We start from the raw sequence: 17,513 nt of genomic DNA on the forward strand, positions 1-17,513 counted from the left end.
AAACTATATCAGGAGCACGGTTTAAAGGCCAAAATTAGCCAGAGAGAGAGAGAGAGAGATGATGGAGTTTGCTTTATTATGAGCATCATCAGTATATTCAGAGTTTAACACATGACATACAGACAAGAGAACACATTCTCAATGAAGAAATCACAGTCAAATCAAAATCATGCCTTTTTTATTTTATTTTTTAAACAATGTCAGGAAGTTATAAAACTAAGATAATTCCAGGTTCCCATATCACTAACAATTTTTTAATTGTCTGTAAATGTATTAAAAATAAAGAACAAAACAACATTGATGAATGGTAGATTGCAGTGTGTAATTCCCAATTTTTGGTGGTTTAAAAAAAATAGCTGATTCTTTTTGTATATTTTTTTGTCTAAAGGGAAATTATAACTGATTGCAAATCCAATAGAGATTCTATTGGACTTTTATTGCCGTCAATGGCAGCCAATGAATGAATCAATTTCCTCAAATAAAAATATGATACAAACATCACACATCACAATCGACAAAACTTACGTCCATCCACTAAAAAAAGAAACACTCGTGCACAGTGATGAATTAATTAAACCACCGATAATTTACGTGGTACAACTTGATTGATTTTACCTAAAAAAAATAATTGACGTTTCAGGTGTTCGCTATTGCAAGGCGGCTCGTTGACGTTAGGAGAAGAAAAAGACGGCGATGTTGTTCAGTCGTGGATGACGATGGGGCCCCGCATCCTCAAGCTGGGATGCGGGTGAGGGGGTCCCAAAACTAGACCCTGTGGAGGTGGGGCCTGGGAGGCTCTCCTCAGGGTGATCTGCTCACATGGTTGCCGACATGCATGCCTCAGCTGTGAGCGAGATAACAGACGCCTCGCTCTCCTGAGGGGGGCGCAAAAAGCACACAATCATATATCAAATAGTCTAGCAGTGGCAAACATGTGGCTCTCAAGTCGCATGCGGCTCTCGGCAAAAATAAATGTGGCTTTTCTTAGCCTCAATTCATGCTTTTCTTATTTTCATTCTCTTAAAATACGTTCAAATTTATCAGGGCTTATTAAAAACAAATCAGAAATTATATTCCGAAAATAATTTGGCAGCCACCCCTGAAATAGTCCTTTTTTTCAAACATTCAAAAAGTACAAGTAACAGTTTCTCAATCTTAGCGTGTAACAAGACCTACAAATGTCAAAAATCCTATTTGATAGAGGTTAAATTTTGTGAGTTTTTCCTATGGGGGTTGAAAACGTCAATCCAAATAGAAATAACAGATGCCAAATAGTAGTAGTAACAGTAAAATAGGGGTTTAAAACAATAATAATTGTAAAAGAGGAAATATATATCCAAAAAGAAAAACATACATAACACACTGACTTTTGCTGGAAGTTAAGCTAATAACTTTAAATAGATATTAGTGTGTAGTGACCACTGTCCATGAAAGTTAAATAAGAAAATATAGTCTCTCTTCTGCTTCCAAATATGCTTCCACTTGTAGTAAAATCAATATTCAATATTGATTTTGCAATATTATTGCATCCATTTTTTTAACCCTAAAAACCCAGCTTGCGTCCAAAAAAAAAAAAAAACATTAACTCTGGCTACACTTGGACTTCTAGTTCAAATAGATTGGTCGTCTTGCCAACCATGACAGTCAATGACCTAATTATGACTATTTCTTTTATTTTTTTCCACCTCTAAGTCCCCCTCTCTTGTTCTCTCTCTGGGTTGTGCCTCACGGCGTTGTTCACCACACTGAGAGAGGATGAGAGAGAAAGACAAAGAGATGGAAGAGAAAAGCAATACGTCAGAGTCATTAGCAAAACGCTGTCTTCTCTCCCATCACAGCCATTAACGTGTATTACTTCCTCATCCAAATTCTCCTACGTGTTTGTACTCACAGAGATTTCCGAAGCCCTACTAGCCCAGCAGCACTTGTTAATAATGTGCTAATGACGAATGCAGTCAGGAGCTCGCATGGCGTAATTTCTCGCGGGCCCGTCTACATCGGTTAGCGGCGCTGCTTCGACTCTGGACTTGATTAGCCTAAATGGGAGAAGATTTTTCTCCAGCACATCCGTGTGGTGCAAAGGCGGTCCTATTTGTGTTCTCTAAGAACAGTCGGGTTGGGCGCGGAGTCGAATTTGGTCAATTAGGTGGAAATTGTTAAGCTAAACAAACCTATTTGTTGTCAATATCATACCTGTCAACCTCGCCCAATTACTCCCCTTATTAATGATGGCAATTCCCCTAATTAATTCATTTTAAAAACTACAAATGCAACACTGCACATATTTACTGACATAGGCCGCACTTAAAAGTCTAAAATTGGAGGGGGTGCCTAATTAGTATGCACTAAATTGTCGCTTTATGATGCTGACAGCTTGACAGTCTAGGTACATTGCTTGCTGACGCTCTATATTTATATAGTGAAAAGGCAGACCTGTGAAAGTGGAATGGCTGTGCATGACAATATTAGCAGTTGACGATGATCTATTTGAATTTGGGGAAGCTGACAGAAATAATTGATGCCAACCCTCCCAGGCAAAACGGATTTGACGTCTATCACCAGCGAGGCCACTGAAACATTATCTAAATGTTAGCTATTTGTCGTTCCGTTGCTAGGTAATCGCTTGATTTCATGGTGTCCTCATCCTTTTAGCAGGAAGAACATTGCTGTTGCTTCTGCTTTTATTAGAGCATTTTTTACCCACATAACCTCCAGCCACATTTTTCATTTTCATTTCCATCGCTCAAATGAAGTTTCAAGTGAAAACCCGGCATCCAATTTTAATGCTTGGCGCAGAGACGGCATCAAATGTGGTGTAGAGGACGGCGGGAGTGGGGGTCAGCGGGTGGGTCACCTTTAGCTTACCTGGTCTCCCGGGTGACGAGGAAGAAGCTGTCATCGGGGGCGTCGATCCAGTTGGGGCGTCTTTTGCGGATCATCACCCCTCCGCGGGCGCTTCCGCCGCTGCTGCTGCGTCCGTTATGCTAACCGGGATATCAAAAGCATCAGTGAGGATAATTACAGGTGCAATAATGATAATTATAAGATGGCTAATAATAGATAAGTGAAGTTGCAATTTGCTACCTACACACGGCCATATTTGAACAAGCATGCTTTACTTTCTAAGATAAGAACTGGCAAACTGAGTTCAGTCAAAAAAGTTAAGTGTGATTAATCACTTAAACATAAAATTGTGAGTTGAAAATGGAGTGGATTCATATTAAGTGAATTAAGAACAAAACTATTGGGCTACTGAAAAAAAAATGTGTTTAGGAAATAGTCCATTGGTTAACTTTATTTACATTAAGAAAATAAATAAACATTTTAATGTCCACAGATATAAACTATCAAGGGGAAAAAAGTATTTTTTATCGAATTTTTTAATTCCAAAAATTTGAATATGGTGTAAGCATATCTATATAAGAAATATATGATAACAAACACCTGCATTTATAATGTAATCATGAGAAAAATGGTTTTAACTAAAATACAAAAAAAACATTGAATAAAAACATAACATCATGCAAAATTATTATGTGGTTATGGTATATTGTAGCTTTTACATATTTGCAATTGAATCAATGGTAGCCAATGAGTACATTTCTCACTCACTCACTCACCATTAAAGCACCACCCGTGGTTCCGGGGTTCTCTGCAACACAAAAAAATTGACAGTGACAAACCAGGACAAAGCACCTCTCGATATGAACATCCTTACCTGGGCGCCTGTCAGGGTCCGATCCTCTACTGTGATGATGAAAGCTGCGCTTTCCCAACATGCCATGAGGACCATGCGGGAGTGAGGACAGGAGTCGACGCGGTGGTGGCGTCTGCAGGCCGGCCGTGCGGTGCGAACGCGGGGCTTGGGATGCCGGACGGGACTCTGAAACGACAAACAAAAAAAACGGCGTCACGGCACAGTCGCCTCGAAGACGGTGGTTGAACTCAATAAGTCAGACTTACCTAGAAATTGTACCACGCTGGTCAAAGTGCTCCGTTGCGCCGCTCGGATTTTGGGGAGGCGTGGCCCGTGACCTTCAGATGCTCTTGTAATATCTATACACACACACAATTGACAAGTCAGTAGAAGCGTGAAATTCCCCCTCCCCCAAAAAAAAAAAGGATGGTGATGCTCACTTACACTCGACACAAACATGGGGACGTGGAGATGGCGCAACGATCCATGCGGCGGAGTGTGAGAGGGGGTTTGTGTCTTTTTGGCGACCAATCAATCAGTCGATGGACGAGTAACACACACGTGACGCACGAAAGCACACAAGGACTCGGAGGAGATGCTTTCAAGGTGGAACTTTATTTGGATGTCCGCGACAGCGACCGGGAAGTGGAGGTAGATGGCGGTGGAGGGGTGGAGAGAGTCCATTGATTGATTGATGGCAATGGAAGTGATAATGTCACCATGCTGCTCCTTTTCGTATAAAAACTAGACATCTTCCTAGTAGTGACTCCGAAAGGAAATATGATTGAAACTCGAGATGAGGACAGGCAGCCTTTATTGGAAATGAAAGAGGGGGGGTAAAACAAGGAATAGGAGAATACAAAAACAACCCAAAAAATAATAACAATAAAAACAAGAAGAGACAGACGGAAAGGGGCGCTGATGGCGGGTGAGAATGTGTATGTGTGTGTGTGTGTCCACCTTAGGAGGAATTAAAGGCGCTCTTACACTCTGCCTTTATGGCGCCGCAGTTAATGGGGACAAAGGGGCGGCGTGCGGCGCGGCGGAGCCTGATGACGTCGCGGCACATGTGGCGGGCCAGCTTGGTGAGGCGCGTGGCCTGAAGCAGGAAGGCCTGCTTGGTCTTCATGGACGACTTGGGGCTACCACTGTTGCGCATGGGAATGTGGTTAGACTGGCGCGGGGCGTGGCCACGCGAACGTGGCTCCTGCAAGTGACCAATGAGAAACCATTTAGGCAGAATAAAAGCAAAAAGGTTTCAAAATATATTTCTAAGTGGGTCAGGGGACCGTATTTTCCGCACTGTAAGGCGCAGTCGTGGTATTAATGGTGGTAGTATTAGTTGTAGTAGGGGATTGTGTTATACTTCCACGAGCTGTTGTAGTAATAGTGGGTTGTGTTAGAGAGCCAGTATATGTAGCTGTAGTAAGACTAATAGTAGTAGTGTTTAGGGGTTGTGTTATACATCAACTAGATGGAGGTGTGCTAAAGGGAATTTCATACAATGTTTAACCATTATTGCTCCATATAAAAAGTGCATTGGATTATAAGACGTACTGTAAGATTTTTTTTAGTTACGCCTTATAGTGCGGAAAATACGGTATCCTTTAATAACCCTTTTCACTTTAGAATAAATGTAAAATTAATCAATAAAAAACCCCCGAGATAATTAATCAACCACCAAACTATTTGGTGATCAATTAACAAGTCCTAAGATTTGGTTAGATAAATTAAACTAGTACCTGATGCTGGAGCTGGAATCCTATATTTTTTAACACGTTGATAACTTGAGGTCGTAATGGATGATGAAATCCAAAATGAACCTTATTAACTCATCCCCACTATTGTTGGCAAAGACATCCAGTCCATTTTTACCGGGAAGGAAGGCAGCGATCCAAGTCAAAATGGATTGCGCTCTAAACACCAGTGACTTAACAAGCCTTGAAGTCACCATATTTGGCAGCCTAAGTAGAAGTCATATTTATTCCCAATTAACTTGATTTAACTTTGTCTTTGCCCTCTCGTCTATCCATTTAAAATACAATGTGATGTACGTATGAGCATCTAACATGTGAGAGGTTTGCAGCTCACAAAATAAGTCATGTTAACACCTGCCACAATAAATCATGTTATTGTCGCTTCAACGTGCACAAACATGTCGTTTACAGTGGACTCACGTTGGCGGCCGGGCTCGGGGACGTCCTCTCTTCGGGCACCTCTGCTCGACTGGGCATCTTCAGACCGCCGTACTTCTTCCAGTACATCCAGCAGGATACGCACAGACGACACTGCATGTTGGGGGGCCCCCACGAGTACCACTGGGCCGACTGCATTGCTGCGAATCAAAATGGAAGCGCATTAACTCATTTATCGCTCACTAAAGGAGTTTATCTACTCGCGGATGCTCGATTGATCTTACTCAAAGACAACCACAGGCTTTGAGAACCTCGTAATAATGACCAATCGATACGCGAGTAGATTTTCTGGTGAAGCTAATCTGGACTAATGTATTGGACAGCTCTGCTAATCACATTGATCAATTAAGAAAGGAACTACATCAGGTAAACCTCAACTCATACAGTATCAGAAATACCACGTGTAATTATTTTTCGTAAGATTTTGCCTTCAAAGTTACACATTTGTACTCATTATTAAAACAATGTATATGGAGGTGAAAATTGTGAATCGGGGGCGTCTGATACGTGAGAAATAGCAAAATTCAACAATTTGAAATTTTTTTTTAACGGTGCAGCTTATACGCAGAGGTGGCTAATATGTGAAAAAAATATGTTATATAATTCACAAAAGTGTAAATTGGCTCACTGTAGCAGCTCTCGCAGGCTCGTCCCCCACCCGCCGCATGGAAGGTTCCGGGTCCGGCGCCATTGACGGTCGCCATCTTGCCGTTGGTCAGCGAGATCTGGTTGGGGTTGGGCTTATTGCTGTCAGAAGAAGATGGGTCGGCGGAGAAGCCAGGGAAGGAGGGAAGGATTTAGTCGTCGGGCGTGCTTTCAATCAAAAGCACTCAATTATGCATGAATGTTTCCGTCTGGCGGCGACGAAGGCGACAGGAACACTAATGATCCTTGTCGTTCGGCGAGGCGACTTACTATGTGGGAATATAAACTTGCTTCAGCTTGCTTTCGGCCTCAGCTGCCTTCAGCCGCTTCTGCAAACATACAGTAACGGTGATGAAGTTAATCACTAACTGACAGCACCATACCTTGTCATCAGATGCCACACCTGTTGCACGTATCTGTCCGTGGTCTTCCACATGTAATAGTATTCTATGATGCTAGTCAGAGACTTCCAGGGTAACTACAAGGGAGAAAAGAAAAGTCAGGGCGGGAGACAAAACGGGGAGCAAATGAATTATAATAATTTCTCATGTTCTCGCCATCTGGACGCGTCCCTTTATGCATATTCATTAGTGGTGTCGTGACCAAATGAGGCTGAACGCTGCAAGCTTATAAAGGTTTTTGGACGTGGAGAAGATGGGAATGCGTGTATATATACAAACAGCTGGTGCCATGCCACCAGAATGTACAGGGAGAAATGTTTTACAGGCAATTGAATCAAATTCTAACGTTTCATGCTTGGATGGAGAAGTATCTCATTCACTCTCAGTCATTTTTTACAAGACATCCCTTTCGTTCAAGTGCTGAAAGATTAGACTCCCATGTGTCTTCATAAAAAAAGGTTGGTTTCTATTCTTTTTTTAATCTTTGGATAAGAGCAGTTTTAAGCTAAGCATAAAAACTTTTGATAGCTTTATCGATCAGAGTCATTCACGGAGAATAATAAGGTTTTTTTTTTTGCCATTGGCAGCATTAAATTGCAGAGATAACTCACAAGATAAGTTTAATCACATAACTGACAGATCAATCCATCCAATTTCTCAAACGATCTCTGCCAGAACTTCCAAATTTCAAAATGGAAGGGACATTATTGGCATCCAATCAATCTTTTTTGCACATAACTTTTTACTTCTACACTTAAATTGTGCATTAACACGGAATAAAATTTGGAACCAGAAGTAAAACCTAAATTGCTAACTTAAGCTGAAATACATCTGGTAATCAGTCAAAGCGCAAGAAACATTGTGTTCTTAAGATAATCCTTTGGGTTTCCCATTTGAGCCTCCAGCAAAGGCAATGGAGGCTCGATACATGAAGCCACTTACAAAGTCTTGTCGGATGTCGTTGAAGTCCTTGCCGTACTTCTCCAACGCCTCCTCAAACATGGCCGCTTCCGATGCGCTCCACTCCTCCATCTCGTCCCGGCAGAGAACGGGCCCACCCGCCGGCACCAGCACGCTCAGCGCGCTCGACAGGTCGTAGTTGTGCACGTGCAGTGTGTCCATTGCGTGGAACTGCACAGAAAGGAGAAACGAATTTGGTCAAAAGGCTCCAAATGGTAAAACGTATTATGCCTGTTAATTTCACCAGTGTAATGTCGCGCGACGCTGCCGCCGCGCTCATGTGTAAACTTGGCTGTCGGACCGAGCTGCTGCAGTCCAGCGCCCGGGCAAAGGTGCCGACCGCCCTGGGGAAAAAAAAAAAAAAAAAAAAACATAAGTCCATTTGAGATAATAGGGCTGCCATAAAGGATTATTTTGTTTGTGGGCAAGAAATTTGCATCCATAGGTCATCTCTTACCGCGCTACTACCAAAAACTGGTCGATCTGTTTGTTGGTGAGCGGACAATCGGGATCCCAGAGTTTCTCCTCCAGTTTGGCCTGATCCCTATCGTCTGTTTGGCCAGCTGGATAAAACGACACAGATTTTTTCCATTTAAAACTGAATCTTAATGGGCTAGGCAAAAGATTTGCTTCAATTTAAGAAACAATAAAAAAGGTCCAAGTGCTAACCTTCCGGAAGCATTTCCGGCACATCAGCCTGGAAGCGTGGCCCCACTCTAATCTCGCCTTTGTCGGCCAGTAGGGTCTTCTGTGTTGGGTCGTACACCAAAGAGTAGAAGAAAGTATCCTATTGGGAAAGAAAAAGACACACAAAGATGTAATTGGGCCATTTTTAAAGCATTTTCGTGCAGAAGTACTCCACTTAATACTAAATTTAGTTATAAGAAGAGTCTGTATTATGACCTTTTTTACTGCCAAGCTCTCTAAACAGGAATGTTCTAACACAGCAGTGAAAAGTCTACAAACCTCCTTGTCGAGGTATGAAAGAACTGCCTCTGTCTCATTCAGTAACGCCACGCTGCACTTTCCCCTACAGAGAACAAAGGCGGTGACATTCGAAACAGGAAGCGAGCCTGGACGGTTCAAGTCTACTCCATGGGTGAGGGTACTCGAGGGCGTGCGTTTGAACGTACCTGATGTGCGTGGCGGGTAGGCTCTCGTACTGGCGTGACAGGAAGAGTTCTCTGTGACGAAGCTGGTGCTTCTGTTTGTCTGTGAGATCAGTCTCCGGAGGGTTCTCCTTCTCCTCCTCCAGTTCTTCTGCGGGTGCACAAACATAATGGCTCAACAGAAATAAACAACAAAAGACCTCCAGCAATAAGATGGAACTCATTTTCAAAATAACACTTTGGCAATTTAGTCATAGTTGTCCTTGTTGCCATGGCGACTCGCCATCATCTACTCTAGTCTTGGTGGAGCATCTTGCAAGAGTAGCTCTTGTCAAAACAATTTTGTACTAGCCAGAAAATCAGGTATTTATTTTCCCCATCTTTTTGGAAAATCAATGCTCTGTAAACCTACCGTGACATAAACAATGCCCTTTTGTTTACACTTCTGTATATACAATTTGAAGAAGAAAAAAATGTAAAGATTGTTTTTTTCATTGGATTTAACACACTGTCTGCTATTGGCAACAATCAGCACCCAATTAATTTCATCTGCCAAGACTGGCTGTGAATGCTTGTTGAATGTATTTATATTTGTTTTATTACATATTTATTTCAATTTGAAAACCAAGTATAAAATATTTGTTACCATTTTGTCCATTCCTATTTTTGTTTTGATTTTAAAATGCTAAAATTATTTTTTCTAAATTTAACGGACAAATATTTACTGTTAACTCTTCAGATGCCATTGACTGCACTAAACGTCCAATTTTGACTGGAAGACTTTCCGGCAATCACTCAATTGTGCAAATGAGTGCCCAAAAATGCATTTTCTTCCCATTTTTTCAGATTTTTTTTTATTCAGAAGGTACCAATTACATATAGCAACAACAAAGCTGACCTGGTTACATATATTAAAAGCCAAAACTATTATACCAATGATTATCACATTATCACAGTCAAGGGCATCATTCAATGCCACTCTCTCAAATTAAAAACATTTCCATTTTTGAGAGAGATTTTAATGGAAAACACCATTGGAGTGAAGTGAGTGGCTTTTCTAGGGGAAGCAGCAGGGCGGCATCTGGTGGTTTCAAAAAATCAATTAGCTATGTAGCCCACAACAGCACAAAATTGGGTTTGTTGTCAACTCTTGCGTGAGTAACGTCACTCATTCGTTCTGCATGAACTAAAGGTTGGAGCTCTTGCTATGAATTCATGTTTTTTTTTCTTCTCTTTTGAAAAAAAGGCCTTCATGTTTTGTACTGGTGAGCGCAATCATTGTGACAGCCTTTGAATGTCACGTAGTAGCTGCCTTTTACAAACATCGCCTAAGATGGAAGCGAGTCATGTTTAGTCATAACCTTGCCCATGTACAGCTGTCATTGCTGTCAAAATAGCAATGCTGGAGGAGACATTTTCTTTGAAAGCTGTTACAAAATGGCACTGGGTATTAGGAGGCTTTTTTTTCTCTCCCCATGAAACTTGTGTTTTAAATGGACTTTTATGGTGTAATAAGTATTAGGTTTCATTTATTCATTTTGGTTAATGTCTTGTTGGGATTCCCCATTTTGGGTGCGGTAACGAATACCTGTAAGGGAGTGACAGAAATTAATTGAGTGATACTTTCAAAGTTTTGTAATGGTCACCCGCCACTTCCTCCAGTAAATGACATGTTACTGAAAATTGCATTTTATTATGTCAAATTTAGTGCACTAAGTACTTGCATTTGTTACCTTACACAATTTGCTCCTATAAATTTGAGCAAATTACTATGAACTTTTACAGCATCTTTATAGTTGTTGTGATTGCCTTAAGTAATACTAACGCACAACTAATGCTCTATATCGCTGGAAATTACTTGAGTATAAATTGACCTGCTGTGGATTTATATAGTATTTTCTTGATTCCTGTGATTTATTTGGTATTATGCCACATACTGCGTGTTTCACACTATGTTTATACATTTTTAGGTTAACAAATAGGTTTTCAGATATCATACAAACAATATAGCCACAGTTTACTATGACGAAGCTGATATGCTAGCACGATACTAGCAGAGTTGTTCCTGTGAGGCATGTCATTGTCTTTCCACTTACTTGCATGTTTGTCTGCGAGCTGGATGAGACTATGCGAGATGTCCCTCCTTCTGTAGAAGCAAACCACCTTGGCCTCCACATTGCCGCTGGCGGTCTGAGGACAAAAGAGATGGGAGGGGGAAAAAGAAAGGTGAACAACTAGTTCCCACCCGGTTGCTCTACCACTCCCCCACCTTCTCTTTCAAATCAGCCATCATATGACAAGCTTATTAATTTCCCCTGAGCATCACTCCGCTCGCCTTTGTGTCCACGTCAAAGTAGGGATGACAATCTGACCAGAAGCAGTAATGGCGGCCATTTCGCTCCATGATTGATTGATCGTCAGGCTGTGTAATTAAGTTGACGGCATTTAAGACTGCGTAGCTATTAATGAAACAAAATGGATGACTGGTGGTGACGATTTGCCCCATCTAACTTCATATAATGACTTCTCAAATTATTTTGTTCCTTACACAACTTGAAACATCTGGCGAGAATGTTCGTAAAATTCTACTCCCAAGATTTAATTGACTTAATTTATTTTAGAAAAAGACAGAAGAGACCACAAATGCTGCCTGTTGATTAACTCTACATACAACAATCGATTTACTGTTACTATGATATGTTGCAAATATCAATTTAGCTGGAAATGCTTTATGACAGCATAAATTTCAATAATTTACCATAATCAGAAATGTATCATTGAGAGCAACAGATGTCCAACCTATTTAAAGGAGCCTTTATAAGGAAACACTGTTCCAGATTATTTCTTACAACCAAAATGACATCTCGCTCATTTAATGTCCATTAAGACCAATAAAAACCCAAAGTGTGGTTCAGTCATTACATCACCAAGTCTCTTTGTTACAATTCCATTAGTGGAGCTCTTTATGCGACATACTGACCTGTATGGCTGGCAAATCGTAAATGCGGGTAGCAATTGGAAGGAATCCTGAAAATTCCCCTCAGGCCTCAGACGAATACACACACAAAAAAAAGAGAAATACGTCAATACCTTGTTAAGTTCTTCTATTCGCCGGATCAGGTAAGGGTTGCTGGAGGAGTTCTCGAAAAACACGTAATCTGTGGGAGAAAAAAAAAACAAAATGAATGAGATGTGGCAAAAAAAGAAACATTTTCTTGTAAAAATTGGTTCTACAAGTCAGTCAAGCTTGGTAAAAAATTAACATCTATAACGACATCTAAGTAATACACAATAGCACGCATTTAAATATCATTTTTTAATATGAAGTCACTCAATCTACCGATAATCCATTCAACCATACGTTAATATAATCAAACCTGGTTAGCCGTAATTCAAACAGTAAACAGACTCAAAAGTAAAAGTACTGTGGGCAATAGAATACATGTACATGTACTTCAACAATCCGTTGTTTTATTGTGAAATATTTATACAGTAGTACTAACTAAAGTTTTCATTGAAATCAAAACCTTATTCAGCCCTCTGCAAAAAATTTTTAACATATTCAACAAAAACATACATGTTAAAACTAAGAATAGCATTTAGTGATTTAACTCAGTACCATTGACGTCACTGGACGTCTAAGCTATTCAAACTTGCATAGTTGCTATCCCTCCCTGTTTAAATGGATCGGCCGTCTATTAAATGAGTTAACCGACGTTCAGCGTTTTAGGAACACGTCCTTCAACTGTATTTGAATGTCATAAATCACTAATAATACATGATTGTCACTAAATTGTATCAGTACTTGTACTTTTACGCAGGACATTGAGTAAAACGCTCGAAGGACGACGTGGTTTTTCCAAGGTGTTTATTGGCGCCCGACGCCATGAACCGAGACAATCGCTTGATGATGAATTCCGGTGGGCATGCTAGCGACGTAGCCGGGAAAGCTAAGCCAATTTGGCCGAATTCATTATACCGGCGGCCGGGAACCCGGACGGGTGCTGTCTTTGCGGATGCATGGTGGAAAGTTTTGTCACAGAAAATGACTGATAAAAAGCACAAGAGTGAAATGTTTACATTCAATGCTAAGCTAGCTGGTGGCTAGCGGTGGGCAACGCGAGGCCTGACCCATTTTGGAGCCCAAATATTTAGAATTCCCTTCCTCCCCGCATCAAGTCGACTCCGGGTGAGCAAAAGCTCTTTCCCCGGCCATCGGGGTGCAAATGAAGCCGGGAGATGCCGCCCGAACAGCTCCGATTGCAAACCCAGCCAAAAAATACAAGCACAAAACCCGGCTGCTTTTCTACAGTTTTGATACGAGAAAAGCTTCACATTGACGTACATACCTCCGACCCGGTACATGTTGGCCGCCATTTCTGCCCTCCCGGAGTGTTAGCGTAAAACATCCACTAAGAAATCATAAGAATAAATTAATAAAAACTATATATCTAGTAAAAAGAGATTCCGGATGCGTGCACCGGATCGGAGGGGGGTGCTTGTTTTTCGTGATTGTTGATTTGTGTGGGGATTTTTTTGTCAATTGAACCCCCCTTCCTAGTGTTCACACAGTAGCCCTCAGTCACAATACAGTGGCTACCCGAAAAAAAAAAACAGTCATGACGTCAGAATGTACCGCGCAAGCGCACTGGCTCGTGTACCTACATAAACATAACAATCAGTTGTAGACGTAATAACAATAAAATTGTATCTCTTATTCATACTTTAGTTTTCCGATCAAAAGTACTTTCCTGATAATAAATGTAATTGAGAATTGGATTTTTTCCCAACCAAGTGTTTAACAGTCCCATTGCCCCAGTTCAAACTTTTTTTCCTTTGACATGTGAGCAGAAAAAATGAAACTGATTTAACCTAATTTAACAGTAGTTTGATAGTTTGTTTGAAAATGTTCTTCGACTGATTTGAGGGGAATTCCCAGGCTGCTTTGTGTTTGTTGGTTGCATTCTGTTGATTTGGGGGCATTTACAGGTTATTTCTTTTTGGTTTTAGAGTTTGAAATAAGCAATGTCACCATGAAAAGGAAAAACTAAAATAAAAGCATTTGATTCTGTACAGACTTATAAAGTTACTTTCTGGCTGACCAGATCGGACTTCTTTAGTGGGCAGCATCCAGCCCAGGGGCCATATATTGGACACCTTTATGTATACGCTATATATAATTAATAACTAATATTGTTATGATTAATATCGCCTTTTTTCATCTGTGGGTGTTTTCATTGATATCTGCCGACCTCAATTACGAAAGATGACTTTAGAAGTGTGCATGCCTCGAGTTACGATAGAATCTCTAGGCATAGGCTCAAATGATGGGATTGGCTCGCTCATCGGCCCGACTGGGGAGGGAGAGGGAGTCCTCTCCGGGGATGTGGGGGAGAAGAACAGAGCTACAGGGAACAACAACCAAAGGGACTGAGCGACCGACCAACCGACCCACTCGGAGCCCAACCACGCCCCGGGAGGAGGACAGAATCAACGGCAACACGGGGAGGAAGGCTCACCCGGTCGGTAGGTGTCCCGGCTCACCCCCTCTCCCCGATGGAAGCAGCCGAGGGTCTCTGAAAGGACGTCGGAATCATGAAGTTCGGGAAGAGCATTTGCGTGCTTAACGTCGGGGGGACGCGCTACGCTTTCACCCGAGACGTGATCCGGGATTTCCCCCTTAGGCGCGTCAGCCGCCTCCACGCGTGCGCCTCCGAGAAGGAAGTCCTGGAGCTGTGCGATGACTACGACCGTGAGCGCAATGAGTTTTTCTTCGACCGCCACGCACAGGCGTTTGTCTTTATCATGCTCTACGTGCGCTCCGGGAAATTGCGCTTCGTCCCCGGCGTCTGCGAACTGTCCTTCTACACCGAGATGCTCTACTGGGGCTTGGAAAGTGCGCACTTGGACTCTTGTTGCCAGAAGCGCCTGGATGAGCGACTTTCTGAGGTCGGCCTGTCTGAGGGTGGGCTGTCGGAGGATGATGTTGGAAGGGAGGACACCCGGAGTCCAGCTCGGGGAGAAACCCTGGAGGAGGCGCAGCTCACCCGGCGCGCAAAGTGGCTGGAGAAGGCGCGCAGGGCGTTCGAGGAGCCCAATTCGTCCATCGTGGCGCAGCTTCTGGCCACTGTGTCGATTGTATTTGTCATCGTGTCCATGGTCATGCTATGTGCCAGCACGTTGCCAGACTGGGACACTGCCAAAAGGAACACCGTGGATGAGCACAGGTAGTATTTTTTTTTCCTTTGGGGTCTCTTCATCTATTGTTAGTGGCCATGTATTAACCCACCTATCAAATTTGATGTAAGGAATAATGTACGGCCCACTAATTGTCAACAATAACAGGATTCCTATATTGATGACAATGTATGTCATTGATGGCGATGGATGTCCTAGTTATACATGGTTTTATTCATGTAAAAAAAAGTATATCACATAATTCAAAGACTGTACATTTACAGTGCATGGCAAGAATTGTTTATAAAAGTGATTAACTTCTTTAACTTCTTATTAAACCTTTGCCATCAGCCAATTTATTTATTTAAGTTTTCTATCCCTTGTGGGTATAAGTGGCATGGCATGAAAGATGAATGAATGTTTTAAAATGTATTTTCTTTACTTGGCAGCATCTCCTGTAATTGTGTTTTGTTGTTTGGCTGGTAATTGCCCTTTTTAATCAATGGCCTAATTACGTGCCAGGAAACGTGTGGCACTTCACCCCCTTTCTCTTCAAATCCCAATCATTTTCTTGTCCTTCAACTCTACAGGACGTCGGTCCACTTCCCAATATGGTGTAATTAGTCTGATTGTGGGATAATGTGTTCTCATTTCCTGTTGACAGGATAGTAGAAGCTGTCTGCATCGGCTGGTTCACCGCCGAGTGCATCGTGCGCTTCTTGGTGGCCCGGGACAAGTGGGCCTTCCTGCGGCGGCCACTTAACATCATTGACGTGGTCGCCATCACGCCGTACTACGTCACTATGGCGATGGCCCGCGCCGGGATGCCGGGCGCCGGCTTGGGAGTGGCGGGTGTATTCCTGCGCGTGCTCCGGATGATGCGAGTGTTCTGGTTGATGAAGCTAGCCCGCCACTTCCTGGGTCTGCAGACCCTGGGCCTGACGTTACGCCGCTGCTACCGAGAAATGGTGATGCTGATGGTGTTTGTTTGCGTCGCCATGGCGATCTACAGCGCCCTGGCACAGCTATTGGAACATGGATTGGATTTGGGCACACGCAACCATGACTATGCTAGCATCCCCGCCGCCGCTTGGTGGGTCATCATCTCTATGACGACGGTGGGATACGGGGACATGTACCCCATTACCGTTGGGGGGCGAGTTCTCGGGGGGATGTGCGTGGTCAGCGGGATCGTCCTGCTAGCGCTGCCAATCACGTTTATATACCACAGTTTTGTACAGTGCTATCATGAACTCAGACTGCGATCGGCCAGGTATGCCCGCAGTCTCTCGACAGATGTGTTGCAGTAACTATTTTTCCTTGGACAGCTAGTCATTTCTTCACATGGGCTGTCATTGACGGCAATAGACGGCAAATCAATTTGGATGGAAGTCTGCGAGGATCTGATCACCTTATCACTGTCATTCGATCTCTGTCAGCATTCCCAGTCAAAACGGATTAGATGTCTCTTGCTGTCAATGGGAGGGAAAGAATTAGCGTTATGTCACCTTCTCTCCCTCCATAATAGTAATAAAAGGAATATAAGTAGTAATAATACACAATGAAAAGCTACCACAGTACAATTTAGATATGTTTTGAAATTGAACTCTTTGGGAAACAAGATTGCCAAAATTAAAGACTGAAATGTATAGTTAAATTACCCAGTGAATGTGCCATTACATCTCTTATTCAGCTATATCACCCAATTGAACAAGGTAAATGTCAAGGACATTTATTTTGTGAGATCTGCTCATTAAACTGTGTGATATTTTGCTACAATTGTGACTAACACTTTTTACTATTTGCATACTATTTATACATTACATTTACCCATACTAAACTTGTGCAACGTTCTGTATGATTCACCTCAAATCATTATCTTCAACTCAAAAGCTGTACTGATCTCAAACCCAAAAGGGATCTACAGGAATCTAATATTTGACGTATACGTATATGTCGACGGCAGTGGGCGAGTGCCTCCTTTGTTTCCCCGCACATTCGAAAAAAAAATTCATACCAGGTCTTATGAAAGCATATTTCCAAATGGCCTCACATAGTGTGAACGGACCCCTCCAGAAGCTCACAAATCATTATTTATTAAAGGCAGGACCAATCTGGATGTCCCTGCGGATAGTTGTTTACACTGCATCGTCATGGTTACAGCACATGAGTCGTGGCCTTCAGCCATTCAATTTGTCTGCGGGTGTGTACAAAAGTGATTTCTGACCTAGTTGCATGTAAAATGTATAGAGGTGAGCATACATGGAGGCAACACACATATAAAAAAGAATGAATATATATATATATATATATATATATATATATATAT

The 17,513-nt window shown here is 42.1% G+C and overlaps 2 protein-coding genes across 2 annotated transcripts; one reads left to right on the plus strand and one right to left on the minus strand.

Annotated features, from left to right (window-relative positions):
• Positions 1 to 57: 57 nt before the first annotated feature.
• mta3 (metastasis associated 1 family, member 3) lies at positions 58 to 13,629 on the minus strand. The gene is made up of 19 exons (XM_077739185.1): positions 13,357 to 13,629; positions 12,098 to 12,165; positions 11,104 to 11,197; positions 9,032 to 9,158; positions 8,865 to 8,928; positions 8,568 to 8,685; positions 8,356 to 8,461; positions 8,143 to 8,242; positions 7,881 to 8,069; positions 6,941 to 7,015; positions 6,808 to 6,866; positions 6,521 to 6,639; positions 5,875 to 6,032; positions 4,685 to 4,904; positions 3,964 to 4,056; positions 3,719 to 3,883; positions 3,621 to 3,652; positions 2,866 to 2,984; positions 58 to 875 (listed from the first exon to the last, which is right to left on the minus strand). The coding sequence occupies exons 1-19, from the start codon at positions 13,382 to 13,384 to the stop codon at positions 701 to 703; spliced, it is 2,109 nt and encodes a 702-aa protein (XP_077595311.1). The 5' UTR covers positions 13,385 to 13,629; the 3' UTR covers positions 58 to 700.
• Positions 13,630 to 14,417: 788 nt separating this feature from the next.
• Positions 14,418 to 17,460, plus strand: kcng3 (potassium voltage-gated channel, subfamily G, member 3). The gene is made up of 2 exons (XM_077739079.1): positions 14,418 to 15,234; positions 15,849 to 17,460. Exons 1-2 carry the CDS (start codon positions 14,603 to 14,605, stop codon positions 16,492 to 16,494), a joined length of 1,278 nt encoding a protein of 425 aa, XP_077595205.1. The 5' UTR covers positions 14,418 to 14,602; the 3' UTR covers positions 16,495 to 17,460.
• The last annotated feature ends 53 nt before the right edge of the window (positions 17,461 to 17,513 follow it).

Source organism: Stigmatopora nigra, chromosome 18 (genome assembly GCF_051989575.1).
Source record: "Stigmatopora nigra isolate UIUO_SnigA chromosome 18, RoL_Snig_1.1, whole genome shotgun sequence".
Taxonomy (NCBI): domain Eukaryota; kingdom Metazoa; phylum Chordata; class Actinopteri; order Syngnathiformes; family Syngnathidae; genus Stigmatopora; species Stigmatopora nigra.

Bases quoted from the DNA above. Each gene is read 5' to 3' on its own strand.
- mta3 (XM_077739185.1), bottom strand. From the start codon at position 13,384: ATGGCGGCCAACATGTACCGGGTCGGAG. The intron at 9,159-11,103 runs GTAAGTGGAAAG...GTGCACCCGCAG, and splicing joins GCTCGCAGACAAACATGCAA to AAGAACTGGAGGAGGAGAAG. The intron at 6,640-6,807 runs GTAAGTCGCCTC...TTCTTCTGACAG, and splicing joins CAAGTTTATATTCCCACATA to CAATAAGCCCAACCCCAACC.
- kcng3 (XM_077739079.1), top strand. From the start codon at position 14,603: ATGAAGTTCGGGAAGAGCATTTGCGTGCTTAACGTCGGGGGGACGCGC. The intron at 15,235-15,848 runs GTAGTATTTTTT...TCCTGTTGACAG, and splicing joins AACACCGTGGATGAGCACAG to GATAGTAGAAGCTGTCTGCA.